The sequence below is a fragment of the Manacus candei genome, unplaced genomic scaffold (assembly GCF_025592945.1).
Source record: "Manacus candei isolate 608988 ecotype Guabito, Panama unplaced genomic scaffold, ASM2559294v1 h1tg000020l, whole genome shotgun sequence".
NCBI classification, from domain to species: Eukaryota; Metazoa; Chordata; class Aves; order Passeriformes; family Pipridae; genus Manacus; species Manacus candei.
The window spans coordinates 4277087-4297307 of NW_026138068.1; the positions used below are offsets into that span (position 1 = coordinate 4277087).

At 53.2% G+C, this 20221-nt stretch overlaps 1 protein-coding gene across 12 annotated transcripts in view; it reads right to left on the minus strand.

The window, feature by feature from the left end:
* NCOR2 (nuclear receptor corepressor 2) overlaps positions 1 to 20221 on the minus strand; it is a 238542-nt gene that overhangs the window by 67591 nt on the left and 150730 nt on the right. For 5 of the 12 annotated variants that reach the window (XM_051785664.1, XM_051785669.1, XM_051785668.1 and 2 more), the window contains exons 10-14: positions 16259 to 16446; positions 14921 to 15017; positions 12364 to 12542; positions 9047 to 9101; positions 6781 to 6879 (exon numbers count right to left, since the gene is read on the minus strand). In XM_051785664.1, coding sequence (XP_051641624.1) covers positions 6781 to 6879; positions 9047 to 9101; positions 12364 to 12542; positions 14921 to 15017; positions 16259 to 16446 — 618 coding nt within the window. The remainder of the gene's footprint in view (positions 1 to 6780; positions 6880 to 9046; positions 9102 to 12363; positions 12543 to 14920; positions 15018 to 16258; positions 16447 to 20221) is intronic. The other 7 variants (XM_051785667.1, XM_051785666.1, XM_051785674.1 and 4 more) reach the window with 3 other exon arrangements.

Consider the following 20221-nt stretch of genomic DNA (forward strand, 5'->3'; position numbering starts at 1 on the left):
AGCCCAGCACAGCTGGCACTGCCACCTTCCCACTGCTCACTCCATGATCCCAGTGAAGCACTGAAGTGATTTTTACAGGACCTTGCTCACTTGGATCCCTCCTTGAATCACCGAGGGCTTTTCCATAAGAGGAAATGTTTCTTTTCTGGGTTGCTGCTGAGTTTTTTAAAAAGTGATTTGATTGCTTGCGAAGGGAAAAATGACCCGAGGGGAAGAGAGCGTAACATTTGGAAGCAGTAGAGATGAGCCCCCACTCTGTCCCAGGCAGGGAACGCGTGTGTTCTCTTCCCTGTGGTTTGCTTTACCCCGCTCCCCCCGGCCACATGCCGACCCCTCTCCGAGCCCTGTCAACAGAGGAAGGTGCTGGGTCAGCAGTTTGAGGGACACAGAGCAGCATCCATGCACGCCACAGACAACCAGGGGCAAAGCAAGCCCTGTATCCTCATGGAAGCAGACTCCTCCCGAATTTTCAGCTGTGCCTGCTTTAGAAAGCAACTTAGCAATGACCTATTTCCCATCCATTCCTAGTCAAACCTGGACCATAACAACAGATAAAACAAATCATCCCAAAATCCAACAGCTTCTACATCCTGCCAGGAAGATGCTGCAGGTCCCTCACTGGGCTCGGTAATGCCCAGGCTGGATCCCAAACCCTGTCCTGCGGAGTACTCACGTGGGCACTGGTGTGGTGGGACATTCGCTGCGAGGACACATCGACCTGCTGCTGGAGAAACACGAGTCCCAACTTGGAGGTCAACCAGAATGAGGGGGTTCGCCTCCCTGAAGTGACTATGTTATTATTGCTACCTGCAGATGTGATCAAGCAGCAAGGAAGAGCCCGGCTGGGGGGCCAAAGGGTCCATCAGCAAGTGGTCCATTGGCAGCCTGTGCCGGTGCTACCCTGGAGGAAAGTGGCTGGGTGTCCCTGCCTGCCAGTGCTTGTCCCTGCTCTGAGCCTCCAGGTCTCCCTGCTGTCTCTGCACTGCCAGCAGGCTGTGTGGGGACCCAGGGACCAAGCAGCCATCCTCCTGTGACGACGCATCCTTCGATTCTTTTCCCAAATATGGCCACATCATTCTCATTAAATCACCCCCAAAACTGCAGCTGAGATTTCAGGAATGCGAGTTTCCATTGTGTTTGCCTGATTGTGTGGCCTGGAGAAGTGGCAGGGGAAGCTGCTGCACCCTTGTGATGGGGGAACAAGCACCATGCACCTTATAGGGCATCCCTGGGGGACAGAGTTTGGGAGCAACTGGAGTCCAGACTAAAAGAGTAGGTGCCAAGGGAGGGTTACAGGATTGCTGTCAGCTCGAGCACCACTGTATCTCACACCTCACCCACCTCCCCTGCACAGGCACCCCAATATAAACCCCACCTGTGACTGCAGGTTTGAAGAGCGACAGCCTGTACCAAGTAGCACGTGCACAGCTCCCATGGGATTAATGCTCTGTGAGATGTTCTCCCCATGAGGCTGCACTCGAGGGGGACCAGGACCACGGGATTTGGCCAGTTTTGACTTCTCATGGGTCCTGCAGCCTCAGCCTGGTTTCCCTGACCACCAGCAACCCTGACACACTGCAGATTTGTCCAAAAAATGAGCCAAATTCAAGCCCTTTTATGTCCCAGCAGTGACATCCCATCAGCAGAAGATGAACCCATGCTCCAGTGCTGGCATCCCTGGCACCATTCCCAACCAGGAAAACCGCTCCATCACAGACTGCCCCTGATCACCCGTGGATAATTTCAGTGCTGTTTTAAATACAGCCCTAGTCAGCACAGCCTTAAATGCCTGCGGAACAATTTGTTGGTATTTGTGACACAAACTTTACTGGCCACATCCAGGGCTGCATATGTACGATGTGCTGTATTATTACACCAGGATTTTGTGGCAAGTATCTCCCTGCATCTGAAAGAGAAGTTGTCAAACCCTTTGTCACTAACAAGAAGCCACTCCCCAGACTGATGAAGATCAAATGCTTCCCAGAAACAAGTATCATTCCTCTCATTAGCTGCTGTGGTTACTGAAGCAGGGGCACTTGCACAATTTGCAGTGTTAGAGGCAATTTGATGAGCTTTGGACTTGATCCTCGTGGAGGGAGGGGAGGTGATGGCACGGCAAGGCTGGAGCATGGTGGGAGCTCTGCTCCTGCACTGGGGACAGGGTGCAGGCACTATTTGGAAGCCTGAGCCCTGCCAGCCCCTGCAACAGGGCTGCTGATGGCCAGAGAAACCTGCCTGGCCAGATTTTTCCTGAGGTTGCAGGACCCATGAGATATCAAACCTGGCCAGACCCTGCTGGGATGCACTTCTGCCAAGAAAGTAAACGGGTTGTTTATACAAATCTGGGCTGGGGCTGTTTATCTGCGTCGGTGAGGGGAATGGTTTGTGTTTGGGGAGGGCGGGACAGCGGTGGGATGGATAATTCAATTTGGGTTTTGGCAGGGGGCAGGGAAGAGGGTGGGCCTGGGAAAGGCTGTCGGGCCTGGCAGGGGACAGCACTGGCCGCCCGGCCAGGTCACACCGTGGGTCTCCGCCCTGCCAGCACAGCTCTGGCACCGCTCTCGGCGGAGGAAGGGGGGTCTGGGCGGCTCCAGTCCCCCGGGTGCCACGGAGTAAGTCCTCGAAAGCTTCAAGGCCAACACACAGGCCCTTTCGCCAGGGAATACGTGAGCACCGTCTGACAGCAGCGCCGAGGGGGACCGGCATGACGGCACGTCCGGCGGGCCGTGTCCGTCCACCATGACTTCATCCCCCTCTGAGTCATCCCCAGGGCGGGCAGGCGGCTCCTCCAGCCGCCCATCACCGCTGCCGACCGACCCGACACTGGAGAGAGCATCACCGATGGCTGTGCCTGGCGGGATGGCCCCTCGCCTGCCCATCCCAGCATTGCATGGGAGCCCCATGGTTTTTTCCCCCAGGAATTCACCAGCACCACCGTAGGAAGCATATCTGGCATGCTGTAGCCACTCCACTACCACACGGGCAACGCTACTCCAAAATCAAAGCAAATTCACTCTGGAATAAAAACCTCACGCTCCAAGCGGAATAATTATGTTGAAGTAGGGTCACTTTCCATCCAGTCTGCTTTCAGGCCAATGCTTGTGCTCCCACAGCCCAGCAAGACAGCTTCCCAAAGGGCAAAGCACATGGTGCTTCAGCTTTGGTGCCCCTGCTATAGAATTTGGGGGGTTCACAGAGTCATTCTGAAAATGTCCTGAAGACTGACTGCCACAGACCCTGAGGTGACACATCTGCACAAGAGCCTTTCATTACAAGCTCATGCAAATTTATGCTTATTACTGTACACTGACAATTGGATCAGACTCTTTTACCGCGGCACAAATTCTTTTCTTTCTTTCCAATGAGAAATAACAACTAGGAAGCTATTTCTCTTCCCATCAATTCCCCCTTTGCAGGGTTAAATTGCCTTTTCCATATACAAAGACAGAGGATTATTTTAGAAATATCTTAACCACAGGAGCCTTAATATTATGCATCATGACCCACTGGATGTGGGTACCTTTCACTCTTCAGTCCGGAGAAGGCAGCGTGCCGGGAGCATGAGCCCTGCCTTGGAGCGGGTGGCTCCGTTTTCTGACAAACTGGAACTGTAATCATGTGAAGCCCCTGCTCTTGGCAGGAGATTTTTTTAACAATAAGTAGCAGCTTTATGAGGAATATTCCTTGCCAGGGGACCGTCAGCCAGAGAGCAGTGGGATTCTTATTTTTTAATGGACTTTTAATAAGCAGGCCACAAAGATAGTCCTGACACCAGAGCAGCTTTATTTCTATGTGTAATTATCTCCCCTTCGCTCTCAAGCTCCCCACAGCCTCCAAGAGCAAATAAGACCACCAACCTCTCCATGAGAAAAGGAGGAAGAAACCAGCATAGGGCCACTTGAAATGCTCTTTGTATCAAACCTCATCCGCTCCTCTCATCTGATACAAAAGCCAACCTCTCCTCCCCTGCTCTAAATTAATTAAATCTCAGCTTTTGGCATTTAACTGCTGGAACCCTTACCAGCAGGGAAATCCATGCTCAGAGTGCTGGGAACACAGTGCCATGCGTCCCAGTGCAGCAGGAAGGCTGCTTAGGGCTCTGTCTCCTCCCTGCACATTGCCCATCCCTGTGCTGTCCCTCCGTGTCTCCTGTCCTTCATCCCGTCACCATCTCTGGTGCCTAAGACTGGGCAAGTAATGGCAGAGCTGCTGGTGCTGGGTCAGCCCAAAGCTGCAGGCTCCTCAGTCACAGTCCCCACTCCCCACCAGGCCACATGGATGACAGGATGAGGGACCTGCACAGGGTTACAAACAATTCAGGACCCCTGGGAACAAGCAGGAGGATGGGCAGCCAGCGTGCCAGCTGAGCCTTCAGGACGGGTTACTCCCAAATGAGTACAACTTCTGCAACACAGGCAGAATTTCAGCTGCTTCTGAAAAGACTCACTAAGCAAAATCCCACCAGGAGCATCCCTCCATCCCAGCCCTCCAGGCCTGCCAGTATCTAACTTCTCCTATGCTGGTTGGCTGTGCGCCAACTCAGCCTGGCCTGGGAAAGCAGTTCCCAAGGGAACAGTGCTCAAGGGAGATTGTGAAGGGGTGCAAGGAAGATGCTTCACTGCTCCCACCAGCCTCTGACAGGACTTTTAACAACACATTCCTCCCTTCATTACCACAAAATCCCACCCTAGCACAGCCTCCCCCTGCAGCACAGACCCAGCTGTGCTGCCCCCCACAGCCTATGCAGCAGTGTGCCCTTCCCAAGCCTGCACACAGGCTCTTCTAGTGCTCCTCTCATGCAGCCTTGCAGGAAATGGATGCAAATACTGGAGGTAGCACAGCACAAAGTGTGCATCTCAAAACCCACCAAGAACTCTGGGGAAGAGCTGCTCCCAGCTGGATTACATACAGCAACTGCTGTTTAGCACCTCTCTCCTACTGCAAATCATGCAGCCAGCCTGTGGCTCTTAAAGCTTGCCTGAATATCCCACCTTCCACCTGAGCAACCAACAGTAATGGGAAATATGCACTGTGCCACTTCCCCCCACAAACTCAAGGGGACTCCCCTTTCAAAATCAATAATCTGGCTGAGATCTGCTCCAGGGGAGGTGCAGTCGCTCCCTTCGGTGCAATTCCTACTTGCAAAAACAGCCCTGCCTTTTCCTACGGCTGATAAAGCAAGTCCCTGCTTCCAAAGGCTGGCACTGAATGAGGTTCCAAAGGGCAGCACAAATCTCCAGTGCCCAGGCTGGACCAGGCTCATAAGTGAGGGAAAGCGTCATGGGAAATTTGCAGCTAGCGATGCTTTGGATAATTTTAAAAACCAAAACACAAATAGTCCCTGCTGGGTGCAGGATGGGCAAGCCTTTGGCCTCAGGGGTAGGTAGGCTGATGCAGAGAAAAGCCTCTCACTCTCCACACTTGCTCAATTTAACATTGAAACCAGAATGAGCTGTGCTAAATGTCTCCACCGCTAACTAGAAACAAATGTGGCCTCATGTTCTAGTTGCTGTGATCTAACAAAACAGACCATGGTAAACACTATAAAAATGTACTGGAGGGAACCACCCTGTGTTTGCTGGGAGAGGGACTGGATAATCTAATAGGGCTTTATCCATCCCTAATGTCTCTGAAAAAAAGAAGGGAAAATTGGGCCCCGTCCATGACATTCGTCATGTGCTAGCTATTCTGATGCCTTAATGCTGCAGAAATCAAATTGGAGTGAGGCTACCTATCTGCTTCCCAATCAGGATCTAGGCCCAAGTGCTGCTTTTTATGGCCATGCAGCGTGAGGAGCTGCTGATGTCAGTGGTGGCACGGGCCAGGCCAGTTTTTCCATCCTTATTCCACATTATCTGGGGAGACAGTCCCTTTGTGGCCACCTCACTTTCCTCATTACGTGAATAATCACTCACTTCATGGATGTGGGGATCCACCAGCAGGACCTGCCTCTGGCTGAAAGCATTTGTGGGGATAAGGCACCTGCCCAAAAGGTTAGCACTTATCTGGGTACCTGGCTATTGTGGGATCAGCAGCAACACTGTCAAGGTCATGTCTAGATTTGTATCTTGGCCATGATAACGGCAAGGGTTGACTCAGTCCCCTACCCACAGGCACCTCGTGGCGCCCTGGTATCTGCTCTGCCCTTAACCAAAGGCTTGAGGGTCTCCTCTAGCTTCAGTGCCATATCAGCCAGCCCCACAAGCATCTCGGACACCTCCACAGGGATCTCAGACACCACACACACTCCAGATGAATTTATATGCCTCTGCTCAGGCATCACCAGAAGTCACTGCCACCCAAGTCGTTCTCCTCCCACACCTTTGCCTATAGGAAGAGCCTTGGGCAGGCTCTGCAAAGCAGGAGCACCCCCTCACCCAGCTCCCAGGAGCCCTGTCATTGGCACCACAGCTGCCATCTCTGGAGAGGAGAGAGCCCCACTCGGTTCTTGCACAGAGCCCAGGCTGCACGGGCAACCCTGTGCTCCTGACACACAGACAGGTTTTCTGCATTCACTCCATCCTCTTTTTTAAGCATCTTGGGTTTGTTTGCTTTTTTAAAGATACTGTGACCTTGGCATAGGGACGGACAAACATCAACTGCCAGAAAAAAGCATGTTCTGAAAAGCTACAAGAGCACAACCACAGCCCCATCACAACCTGCAAGCAAGATCCCCACGTGGGGAGGGGGAAAAAGCAACACTTGGGGGCTCACAGAAAGCACTACAGCTCCTTGCTCAGGCCAAGCCATGACGCTTCCACGCGCTCCTCCAGCTCTTACCTGGCTCTTCCCGCGTCGCCGGTAATTCCTCCTTACAAGGTTCTTATAATTCTCATTCTTCTTGGTCAGGTAATAATAGAGGACACAGTCAGCCACCGTCTGCAATGACATGGGCAAGTCAGGGAACAGAAGGTCCTGTTCTCTTGCGCTGTTGGGGCACAGACTTCCAGGAGCAGCATTCAGACCCGGCCATCACCGGGTCTCCTGCTGATCCTGAAGACCTGCAGTCCAACAGCTTCCTTTCACCTCCCTCCCAAAGGCCTCCTGAGCTGGAAGAGTGGGGCCATGTCCCAGTAAAAAGGCTGAGCTCTTCCAAGGGACAGACCAGGGTGATCCTGCAGGTGTGAGGAGACAGAGAGGGGTGCTGAGCAGAGAGCACCCCGTGTTGGAAACGAAGCAGGGGAAGGGCTGACCCCAGATGACCGTGGCAACCAGAGGCAGAAGAAGGAGCTGCCTGTCACCCTCTGTTGAGGTTACACAAGGCACAACCTGCCACACGACTGTCAGCTGGTGTTACTTCCACCCATTAAGCTCGCTGGCTCGAGTGCCCACGACTTTCTTGTGGACAGATTGAGATCCCAGTGTTCAGGAGCTGCCATCCCAACTCCAACTCCAGTGGCTGGCTCCACAAGCACCATCACAGATTGGATGTGTTAGGAAAACAAGGAACCATGGCCAGGACACATCCTGCTCCTGAACAGCACAGAGCATGCCAGCATGCTGGGAAAAATCCTCTGCTGAACTGGGTGGACACCTGAATACTGGTCTCAGGCTACACCTTCACATACAGGGGATCAGTGGCTGCATGAACAGGAATAATCCCACAGACCCATCACACCACAAGTGCTCAGGAGCCGGGGGCAGCTGCGTGCGCCTGGGGGTGCCCGGGGGCTGTGCTCGCCCCATCCCTCTGCAAGGAGTGGAACCATTTGCAAAAACAGATTGCAACTTTTAAAGTGTTAATTGGATCTCCTTCTAAACTAGCTCTGATTATACACACACACGCGAACACAAAAACTTACAGTCATCTGTTCCAAGGGCTAAGATCACTATTTTTTTATAATGCAATTTAAAAATCTATTAATTCATTACATTGAGCCATACTTTGCATCTCTCTCCAACAGGATAATGGATGTGTTCTGTATCATAATTACAGCCTGATTTACAAACGAGTACAAATAAAATTAGAAGACATTTTACAGCTTGGAACACAGACTGGATTGTGAACATCATCCAAGTCCCACCACTTTCGGCTTTACCAAATGGGAAAGGCTGAAGAGCTCGGAATCTTACAGCAACAGCAGCAGCACGAGGTGACTGCTGGCCTTTGCTTCCTTGTTACTTTGGACAGGAAGGTCAAGGCCTTATAAATTATTTCCCCAGCCTGAGTCATGCAGAAGCAGAGAATAATTTAAGGTAGAAAGGACCTCTGAAGGCCACCCTCTAAAGGGCAGAGGGGTTCCCCCAGAGTGAGGGAACACTGCATGGATGACGCCCTGCATGAGAAGGGTAGAGGATGCAACTAACTACAGGGACCAGAAAAGCAGCAGCTCTCAAATGTTTCCTGCTCAGGAGAGCATCTGGGTGATGGATATCGCTCTCTTTCCAGGCTGTGTCTGTCCAGGATTTGCCCATATGGCCTGTCCCACAGAAGGTACCTGGTCTTGCTTAGAATGGGACCAGAGACTCACTCTTCACCAGATCTCTTTCTCAAACCTTTCTTCATCAACCCAATTAACAGTAAAAGAAAACTCCAAGCAGCACAACATAGAAGCCTGGGAAAGGTCCTACGAACAAACTCTTCCTAAACACCAAGGGGAGATGTACATGCTTATAGGACACCCACCCGAACTGTTGGATGAAATGGGGCTCAGCCCACCCTCATGATCTTCTCTATGAGCAAAGAGACCCCTTCACTTTGTGCTGGGCAGCCGAGCGCCCACTCCCTGTGTGACAGCCTGGCTGGTGCAAAATGCCTCCGGGAGATGCTGGAAAGCAGCTCCTCAGGCAGATCACGGGGTGGGCTGAGACACCCACGCGCCAGGCTGGCTGCGTTCACACCTCTCGGCTCCGAGCTCCCAGTCTCTCCGCAGCTGACTCAGTCCCTCGTCCCTACAGGAAGCCGGGAGGCGTCTGGACCGTGCCCGGGGCTCGGAGCCACCACCGCCCACAGGTGCCCAGCAACTGCTGGCAGCTCCAGCACCACGAGCCAAGTGATGGGGGAGAGACAGCATGATTCAGGTTAAAGCCAGGCAGGGAGGCTTACCTTCCTGTCCAGAAAGGATGCAATCAGGCCGAAGTTCTTCGGATGCTGCATGAACCTGTGGAGCGAGAGGGAGAGGGTTAGTCTGGGTGCTGGCTCCGACCCCCTCACAGCTGGGCTGCCGTGCCCTGCGTGCCCGGAGCAGCGAGGACAGATCCCTGAGGGACTTCGGGGTTTGAGAAAATACTTGTCTGGTGCTCAGCTTCCCAGAAAGGCAGGAACTTTAAATTTAGCCCAGTGGAGCTGGGCTGGTTGGGAGCTTCGATGTGTGAATGTTCATCGTGGGAAGAGGGGTCAGCAGTGCTTGACAGCTGCTCATCACCCTGCTCGATCCCATGGACACCCAAGCCCACACCAACAGCAGGACAGGCACAGAGGGCAGCAGCACACTTGGCCAAGGTCTCAGGATTTGGCAAGGAAAGGGAGAGGAATTGCCATCACACCCCACATCATGTCTGTGTGTGGCCCTGCCACTGAGCAGGACTCCAAGCCCCGCTGGGCTGTTGGGAGCAGCTGCAAAGGGCAGGAAGGGAAACCCAAACCCCAGGAGGAAGTACAGAGCTGCCACAATGCTGAGTAGCTCAAGAGATCCCCGGTGGCACAGTGGCTCCAAGGAACACTGACTCGTGCCCAGCAAGTAGAGGAGCTGTCAGCAGGCTCATCTGTGGCTCCGGCAGCCCAGGAGCCAACATTGCCCGCTCAGGGGAAGCTGACCCCAGGCAGAGAGATGGTTCTTCCAACAAATCAGGTCAGCAAGCCCTTGGCACGAGGTGGTCCCGCTGGCAGCACAGTTAACTGGTGCATCACCAAAGCACGGTGAGCCTGGTGAGCAGTGACTTTGTGCCAGGGCTGGAGCACAGCACCAGCCCCAGAGTAGAGGCCACCAGCACAGGCTTTACCCCTGGGTAGCCGAGCGGCCACGTTCAGCTCGTGCACCTCTGCCAGCTCCCAGGAGCTGATGGCTCTGTGCCCTGGGGAAGTGGATCGGAGGCAAAAGGTGGGAGAGCTGTGGTGTGGGCGTAACATGGGCGGGATGTAGCCAGCACCTTGGTGTCTCCAGCCCTGCCAGTGATTCCCCTGGGGCAGCTGGCTGAGCTCTCTCCTACCTTTGCTGCTCTGTCCCAGTGCCAAACTCAGAGTCAAGGCACTAAACTGAACTCAGTGAGGGCCTGACCAACTCCAGCCATGGCATTAGGATGCGGGTGCTGTCACCCACATGCTGATGCCCTTCTTATGCAGGATCCCATATGTTTTGGGTGGCACTGCAATGAGAACACTGTCCCCATAAGTGGTCACTAGAGAAAAAAAGAAACCAGAAATGCTAGGGGGAAAAAAAAAAAAGGAAAAAAGCAAAGCAGCCAGGCTGCTCAGACAACCTGGGATCAGGGCATGGAGCCCTGTCAGGGGCAATGCAGGTGACAATCCACTCTCTTTCACGGGGCAGGCCATGTCCCCATGATGAGAGATGGATGCTCCACTGTCACAGTGTGCAGCACGGCAGCGCTTCAATGCCTGAGCAACACCCTGCTCCTTCACCAGCAAGCCACAGCTTCCCTGGAGTAGGCCAGCAATGGACTCTCAACAGAGACCTGAAATTCTGCCCAGAAGCAAATCAAATCAGACTCTTCCTCGTGGTTATGTTCTGACAGCTAAAATAGTTCAGACCTGGCATTTGTCGGCCTTGCAGTGCCTGGCTGTTTATTCCAAGAGCACCCGCCAACAGGGCTGAACAAAAGGTTGCTCCAGGTTTTCCTGGTCTCAGGAGGAGGCCAGCTTTGGGTCACAATCATAGATGACACAACTCTGGTTCACCTTAAAAACCCAGGTTAGAAGCTGCAGCACAGCAGGCAGCTCAGCTACCAGCACGCCAGGGTGGGGGAGAGCCAGGGCAGGACTCCCTGCACCCTCCTTACAGCTCCTGAGTACCAATTTCTCAAAATGAGCTTTGTGAGAGCCCTGAAACTCTGCTGTATTTATGCCTCAAGCTCTATATCACCCACAGTGATGACACAGAAACCACCGTGCACAGCAGGATGCACACACTGGGTGTGGATTCTTCCAGCCCCATTAGCCAGGCACGGCCCTGCCATTAAAGACCAAGTAATTAGCCTTTGCGTCATTTGTGGCAAGCCTTGCTGTTTGGAGTGGCACATTTTAAGGCTAATTAGCAATGAGGATTCTCCTCTAGCAAAGGCTGGGAGCTGGTTTGCTTGTTTTGTTCTTTTTCGGTCCATCTTGGCAATTAATTATTTCAGCTGCAAACGGGAGTTGTCACAAGCAGGGACAGGAGGAGGGATCCTGGACACAGAGAAGCTTCCAGCTTGGCTGGCTGTGGGCCTGCTGGTAATCCATGGAGCCATCCCACAACAGTCTGGAGGCCAGACTAAGTGGTGCTGCTGCAAAGGAACAAGGTGGCCCTGGCACACCCACATAACTCCATGTCCCTCCTGGTCCACAGCAGGGAGTCGCAAGAGATCTCATCCTGCCAGAAGCTGAACTTCAGCTCTGTTTTCACAGACAAACACAGCACACTGGGGGCACAAAGGCTGCTCCAGTCCTCTATGCAAACACACCTGGTATAGGGCTATGAGATACAGGGGAGTCTGGATGTGAGACTGAGCTTGGGACCCCCATCTTGGCTGACAGCACAGTGGTACCCAGGGAAGGGAACAGTCATCACCCAACTGATCTCAGCTGCTAGAGCAAAGCTGTTCCCAAGCACTGCTTGCAAACAGTAGAAAGCACCACAGCCAGAGTCTGCACGTGTCTGATGTGGGAATGCATCCATGGAAACAGCAGCCGGTGGCAAATCCAGCAGACAGCAGGACGGAGCGCTGAGGGACGGGCACCAGCTGGAAGCTGCAGCCTGAGGGGGTCCACATAGGGGGGCTGAACACTGACAGCCACGAGAATTCCCCTGGACACACAGTGCCCAAAGGATAGCATGTAAATACAGAAAGGTAATGCGTATGGAGTGTTTGGTTTCATTGGTGTTATCCTTGAACTGGCTGATACAACAGGGAATGCAAAAGCAGAAAAACTTCCCATTCTCACCCTGTCGCAAGAAGCAGCTTCCCACAGCTCAGCACACGGGCACGAACACCCCAACCATACAGCAAGGCCTGAGGTTTCTGTGCAGGTCCATCACCCTGTGCCCAGGTTCAAGGTAACACAGGGACTGTAGCTGTGTCCCTGGGGGGCAAGATAAGCCCCTGGGAAATTCCTGTCTTAGCGTGCTGGGGCCCCGGCTGAAGCCCTGCACGGATCCTGTCCACGTTCCCTAAAGGCTGCACTGAGAGAGGTGTGTGGGCTGCACTCACTTTTCCCGGAAGGTCTCCTTCTCCTGTTCACTCCACATGTTCATCACCTGCCGGTCCTTGTAGACCTTCATGGGGTCATCCATGAGGCCGTTCATGTTGATGAATTTAATGCGCTGCTGGTCAGCATCGTAGAGCATGGGCGGGATGACAGCGAGCTGGCGCATCTGCTTCTCCAGGTTCTTTGGGGAAAGCAGAGAGAACAGTTGGTTAGCACCACGGGCCCGCGGGGACTGCAGGGGACAGATGTTCAAGAGGAAAAGGACAGGAGGAGGAAGAACAGGAGAATTCAAAAGCAAGCACTAGACAGCTTTATTGCTAGAGTAATTGTAAATTAAACACTGAAAGAGGCGATCACAGTCAGCCAGGAAACAATTATTCTTTCATTTTGGATTAAAAGGCTTTAAGATTCCGCATGGAAATGATTTAAGCAAAACAGGTCCTGACCATGATGAGAGACAAGTCAAGCGGTGGCACAGGGAATGCAGACCCTTTCCCAGCCATCAAACCCATGGCCACATGGAGGTTCATCCCCCCACCCAAACTGCAAAGGAAGTGGGCCAGCTCTGCAAAGCTTCCTGAATGGGTGGGCAGAGGGAGATGTCATTTCTCCCTTCCACAGGAAACCTAAATTGTTCCAAGAGGTTTCAAATGTCACTATAACGGGGCTGTAATTTCTTTTTTTTTCTTCTTACTGCAACACCCTGGGACATAATCTGATGCCTTTACTCCATCCTATGGAACACAAAGTTCATTCAGAGCCCCAGCTGCACACCAGGACAGGACGGACTGGGCACACTGGTTTCCTTAAGTATTTGCAATTAGAGAGGCCATTGTGATGTCTCATTTGTGCCATCCTCTGCCTGAATGCAGGGACTGTCCCTTCAGCTGAGTTGCTGGTGGTTCCCCAGCACAGGTTCACCCTGCAGGGATGAAGAGGTGTTCTGGCCATCCTCTTTCATTTGCACCATCACCCTGAGTCCTCCCTGTCAACCTGAAATGGCACTGCTTAAAAGTACTTCCACCCTTAACCCAGGAAGGCCAGGTCTCCAGTGCTGTTTGCTTTAATTTACAGGCAGATGCTTGTTCCTGGGAGAACAGTAATGTCTGATCCTTCCAACAAGCTGCCGACCCCTGCCTGCCTGGTACCGCTCTGCTTCCCTGCTGGGCCTGATCAGACCCCACCTCCTCTTCCTAAAGTGCAGCTCACTACACAGACATGGACATTTCAACACATTTGATCACCTTCCTCATCCTCACTAGGACATCTCCTGTTTAGCAACCGGCTGCTCCAGATGCCTGGGGGTGTCACCTCATGGTGGGAGGTCAGAGACAGCTCGCAGCCAGAGCATTGATCCGGACAACCACAGGCTGTCCACGGCAACAGGAGAAGCCTCTGTGCAGAGCAGAGAGGCAGCTGGCAGGAGCACTGCCTCAGCTGAGGGCACAGGGCCTCTCCCCTCGCCTGGCAGGGTCCTGGGGTGCTGAGCACTGCCAATACACCCCATCAGCCAGCAGCCAGACCACTCTCCTCTCCAGCAATGTGCTGGGACAGAGAGCTGGCCCTGCTGCCAGCAATGCTCCCCAGCTCTCACCTCCCTGCTCCTTCCAAACCTGTGAAAGAGCTGGAAGCTCCTAAGGTCTCCTCTGAGACAAGTGAAGCTGTGATCTGGGGCTCAGCAGGTGGCTCTCAGGGTGGAGTTCAGCAGCACACTGCAGTAGGTTGGAGGTGATGAGCTAACGTTCCCCTTGGCCACGAACCTCTGCAGAGCCGTGAAATTTCCCTCCGCTTCCAAGATCCATGTCCTCCAGGTTGTCGCCTTAACTGGCTAAGAGCAAACTGCCTGGGATCCCAGACAGGGATCGAGCCATCGTGCACAGGCAGCAAACATCCCAGCTATGGCTGCTCTCCCCTCCCAAACATGATCTATTCACTGCAGCTCGCCTCTGTGCCAAGAGAGTGGAACCCTTGTGAAACCAGATCCAAACGAAGCCGAGGTCACGGGGATGTTTCAAGATGAATGGAGCACTCCCAGAAGATGTGGGCCAACTGGCTCACGTACAAACCATTCATTCCATAGGATTCCCCTGTGTCAAGCCACACGGCCCATTCAAAACAAAATGAAACAGAAAAACCCCTCCACCCGGCAGTCTGGGCGCCGGCTCCCTTCCCTTCCCACCTCCGCTTCCAGTATAAACCACAGCCAGGAGGTGTTTGTGGGGTGCTACCCAGGACAAGCAGCATACTGGGATTTCCCTGAGACAGCCAAATGCCGATAAACCCGACCCACTGACCACCAGCTCCACATTTTGCTCCTGCAGAACACTGCACAGCTCCATTACATCTCTCACGTGGTTGGAAAGATGCTGCTGGATATTAAATGAACACCTAACTTTGGATCCTGTCCAGAAAGTGTGTTAGGCATCAGGGCAACCTCCCCAACCTCGGTGTGGCCTAGATTTGGCATTGAATTTCACCATGAGACCTGGTAGTACTCTCTAGGTTTCCCTGGAGAAGACACAGGGGTGAAGAGGACAAGAAAAGATAACCCGATCTCACCTCTTGTTCTGAGAGCCCGTCGATGATTTCTGACACCTCGTGCTCGCTGCGTGCGGCTGACATGGAGAGCCCGCCACTGCCCCTCTGTCCTACCCTGCTGGGAAAGGGCAGTGACACACTCAGGCACTGATGCTCCATTTCATAAGCAGCAAACCACATTCAAGACAACTTTGACCTCCATAGCCATATCCCAACACTCCACCCAGGCCACCCCATCCCACGCTGCGGGAATGGCACCCACATTTAGGGCTCACAGTCTCAAACCACCTTCCTTACCTGTGCCAGCTTCCTGGATTGCTAGAACATAAGCACATTTCACACCCAATCACACTCTCCCCTGTATTTTCTCCTGTTCATCCCACATAGCAATGGCACAAAGGTGTCAATGATAGTACCGAGCCATTAGCACTGTGCCACCACATCTGGCTTGAAAATGCTCCAGGAAATTTTAAATCAAACCCATCCATTGACATCTTCCCCCCATTTCCACTATCAGCCACACATCCCAAGGAAATACAACTTTTCTTATTAAGCAGGTAAAAAATTAAAACATTTCTCAGTACCATTTCTCCCTTTCTGTTTAAGATAAAATAAAACCATCAATTAGGAAGTTTGGACCCATCCAGTAGTTAGTGGGGCACAAGGATGGGAAGCTGGCAGTCAGTTTGGATTCTGCACACATCAGGCGTCCCCGAGCAAGATCCCAGGGCTGAAATGTGAAGGACAGGGAGTTTTCAGCAAAAAGGGTGGAGATCATGAAATCGTGTCTCCTCCTGGCAAGAAACATTGTGACCTCAGTTGCACTTCCAATGAGGAGAGGAAAATGGACAGGGGCTGGGAGAGACAGGGGACATCCCTTCCAGTGACATTTTGCTCCCTTCATATAATTTGCAGCCATTCCAATAGCCTCTGCAGATGTTTCTTCTCCCTGCCCATGCTCCCATCAAAGCATGTGCATGTATTAAATCATCAACATGACCAAATGCATCTGCAAGTCTCATACAACTGAATTTGGGCCCATCAGCAAGGCAGGAATTAGCGCTGTCCTGTGGCCAGCACAAAGGAGCTGCCCCTGGCTCCAACATGGCCAGCTGGGAGATCAGCAGCAGAGGTGAGACAGGCAGTCACATTCCTAACATTTGTCCTTCTTTTGGCTCTGTGCTGAGCCACCCTGGGGAAAAAGCAGCAAGGCTGCTCGTCTGCTGGTTTCTGCCTTTGACCAGAGAGGGAGAAAAGGGACCGACAACCATCCCAGCCCACTCCTCCCGCAAGCAAATCCCACACCCATTCCCAAAGAAAAAAGAAAGGCTGTCTGATACCAGCTCAGCCCCTTCCTACCGCTTCTCCTCTAACCTCTGCATGCGCTCTTGCAGTTCCCGCTGCTTCCGGATCTCCGGGAATTGCTTCTCATAGTATTCCCGCACTTTGCTCTCTTTGGCACGGCGCCGGGGGTTATTTTCGATGCGCTCCACTTTTTTTTCCCAGGCCTCCATCAGCTGGTCATAGCGCTGGCAAAACTTCTGTTCCTGAAAGGGCAGAGGGAGAGAGGGATCTCAGAGAAGTGCCTGGGAAGGGCAGCTCCTCCAGGCCTGGCCCTCGATGGCTGCTCAGGCTGAGAATGAGTCATGTTGCTTAAAGAAATACAGTTTATTAGGGCATGGACGTGCTCCAGGGTAGGGGACCAACCCAAGGGTGAATTCTCAAAACAGGCCATCAGTTACCCTCAGGCTCTTCCCTTCCAGACCCAACATCTTTAGTGGAACCATGATTCTCATCCAGCATGACTTTTCCCACCCCCCACACCTTCTGCCTGAGCATCCTCCAGAGCATTAGGTGCTTGATTCAGCAACCAAAGCCCCTGTGCTGGGGAGGGACCCCTGCTCCATGAACCAGGAGAGAGCACAGTGCCTGCCTGAGTCCACTGAGCCAAAAGGGACTGAAACCTGGCCTTGGGAGGAGGCACAGGGGGCAGGAGAGCAGGGTGTGAAGGGCAGTAATTTTGGAGCTGCCAGCAAACCATGCTGGGCAGAGGCTTGCCATGGTGCCCACAGCTGGGCACTCCTTCCCACACACACACACACCAGCTCCAGTGCTCACGGCTCTGTGTCGGCAATGCTGATGGGACTGGGGCCATGGGGCAGCTCCATGCATGGGCCTGGCTCCCCAAAATCAAGAGCCAGGCACCCAGCCCCTGTCCAAGGCCATACATTGTGGTAGCCTGGCCACAGTGTGATGCCCCGCAGCTCCTACACCACCTTAGAAACCAAAAGTATTTTTCCAGCTGATGCTCTTCCTTTTTGGCCCAGGAACAGGACGAGCACATCCCCACTGACAGCAAACCCAGGCTCCAACAAAACGTGGCACTGCAAGAGGTTTCCACACCATATCCCCCTCGGTGACATCCTCATGGCACATCCACCCAGTCACCCACCAGGTCCAGCACTGCCTTTCTGCCAAGTATTTATGGGACCAGCCTGGTAACTTTGAAATACAATTTGCAACACAAATGAGCCTCCTCCCACCCTCCACCCCCCGAATCACTCCTCCCTCTTCCGGACACACTCCCGCTGGAGGAGAACGCCCACGGACAGGTGAGGTCCATACTGGGGAGACGCCTGTCTGGTCCCTGACAGCTGCTGCACTGGCAGCAGTGATGGTGCCCAGCCTCATGTGAGAGCAGCTGGGTGACCAGAGGGGATTTAAGGTTTCATTTTGAGACAGACAAATGCCTTCCAAGCCCCAAATCAGGAAGTGAAAGCAGATGTCGCTCTAATGGCAAACCCCAGGTCGCTCCTAACCCTGACACTGCTTTCCAGAGCGGGCAGCTCGGCACTGCACTGGCACCGCAGCAGAGACCAGGGCAGTCTGGATTTCAAAGAAATAAACTCATCTCTTGCCACCACTGCCCCACAACCGGAAGGAAGTCTGAGGCTGCAAGATTTCCCTGCTGCACTCTACTCTTGCCCCGCTTGCTCTCGGCCACCAAGAAAACTTGAGAGAGGCAAAAACCACCTCCAAAACAATGGAAACACCTGATTTCAGGTCAGGAGGCAGCTGGGTTACCCCCAGGCTGGGTCAGTTGTACTGTGGACACCAAGCACCAGCAGCTCCACAGCCCATCACTGGTGTCAAGCACCCACAGCAACTGGTAGCCAGTGTCATGCTGATCATGGCACGTGGGTTTGGTCCAGCCATCCTGGACCTGGCACTAATTCAAGCACAGCAGCATGTCTTTGATCTTTGTGGCCTTTTGGAGGTACCTCAACAATAATGTGAGGCAGACAAAGCACCTCCAGCCCCAGAGCTGAGCCAGATTAACACCTTCCCCTGAAAATAAATCAATTAATTCCCTTTTGCATGCCTGGAGTCAGAGACTGTCCTGCCTTGCATGGATGCACAGGAGATGCTTGGGTTTCATCAGGAGCTAAAGGAAACAGCCAAAAGATGAAAGTGAGGAATGAGAACAAAAATTAAAATGCCCTAAAAGCCAACATGGGGAATCTCGTGCTGCGGGTGAGGAGCTACAGGTAACACCAACAGCCCGCGGCAGCTCGGAGAAATCACAGCTGCTGCATTTTCACCCCTCCCAAAGCGATGCCATCAGCCCCCTGAAAATGAGAGCTCCCACCCTGCCAGCAAATCTGCTACATCCTCCTGCTTTCAGAGCATCGCATTTGGGAAGAGGCTAAAAATACCCTGCAAAGTTTATAAAGCCTCAGCACCGGGAGGCAGCCGGTGCCTGGTGCTGTGTGCCAGCCTGCGGCACGGCCGGGGGAGAGCCCAGCACGAGGGCTTGGTCTGCTGAGAAGCCTGGAGGCTTTGAAAGGTTTGTCATTCCCAGTGGGAATGAGCCAGTGCTGGGTCCCGCAGAGCCACCTGGCATGGCCCTGGCTGCTTCACAGCCGGTGGGGTGGCTCTTCTTCCTCCTTTTCCTCCACTCCTTGGAACAACTTGACAAAAGCTTTATCCAGAGTTCCTGTTTTAAGGAACTGGCATTTGCAGATGGCAAAAGCAGCATCCACGTCACACTGCTGTATCCCCAGCAGCTCACACCTTGGCAGCAGGGCAGCAGTACACCAAAGCTCCCCCCTCACAGCTCAGCCTTCCTGAGCATGGCTTTGCAATGGACCATCTGAGCATTTCCTTGATGCCCCTTCCCATCACGGAGCAGAGAGATGCTTCCTGCCACACAAACTTCAAACCCCTCTGCAGCAGAGCTGGGATGCTGCATCCCCATCCAGTGCTTTTTGCTCCAGCTGGGACACGCACTCCCTGCAATCACTTGCATCCTTCAAAAGCGAAGATTTCAGGCACCTTACAGCACTGTGAACTCCCCAGATCTTCACAGCCCCATCACCAGGAGAAGCTCTCGGTCAGAACAGAAGCAATTTTTTCCTTCTCGAAGCATCCTCTGAGCAGCCCTAAGCAAGCAAGTCCATTCCTGAGCAACCATCTGTGCTGGCTTTTAGCATCGGTGCTTCCTCTGCTCCCCTTCCCCGCTGGACTCTCCAGCCCATCGGCCTCTCAATCACACCAGTAAGTGATAGTGAGCCAAATCGGACCTGACATGCGTATCTAAAAATGGATGGATAGTAACGCCGCCGTAGCAGCTGAAGGCAGTTTGTGGGCTGTGCCAAGCCTGAGCCCTCCCGCAGCCCACGCTCTCGCAGCTCCAGGGAACGGAGCAGCTCTTTGGAGGGGAGGAGAAGAGTGAAGGTGACAGGAGGCACCAGTCCAATTCCTATGCAAGCCCCAAGGTTTTGTTCCCTTGGCTGATGGAGATGTACCTCTCACACCCAGAACAACTCCCTTCACTATTCCCTCTCTGCAGCATCACCCCGATGGCAATTAAAAGTCTTCTGCTGTGTTGACCTCAGTGGAGGCAGGAGGAAGCCCTGCAGATCCCCTGGGATGGGGCTGTGAGGGCTGGACCCTGCAGGGACCGAGCTCTGACCCTGCTCCAGCCGGCCCCAGGCAGCGACAATACCCCAGAAAGTAAAAGAGCCAGAAAGAAATGCTGGCACGTAGATGGGCTTTGCTAAAAATAGGGTCTGCTACAAAATAGGCAGAAAAATAGCTAAGCATACCCATTTTGCAAACAGAATCAGCAAATGTATTCACTTTGCAAATTCAGCAACCGTATGTTGCCTATTTTGTAGAATAGGCAAAATGCTTCCCTAAACTGAAAAATCCCCTTTCAAGGACACTGAATAAACCGGCTGGCAGAAATTCACCTATTTTGCATGACAGGCGACTTTACCGCGAGTCGTATTTTAGGAACTGTGCTCTTGCAGCCTAATT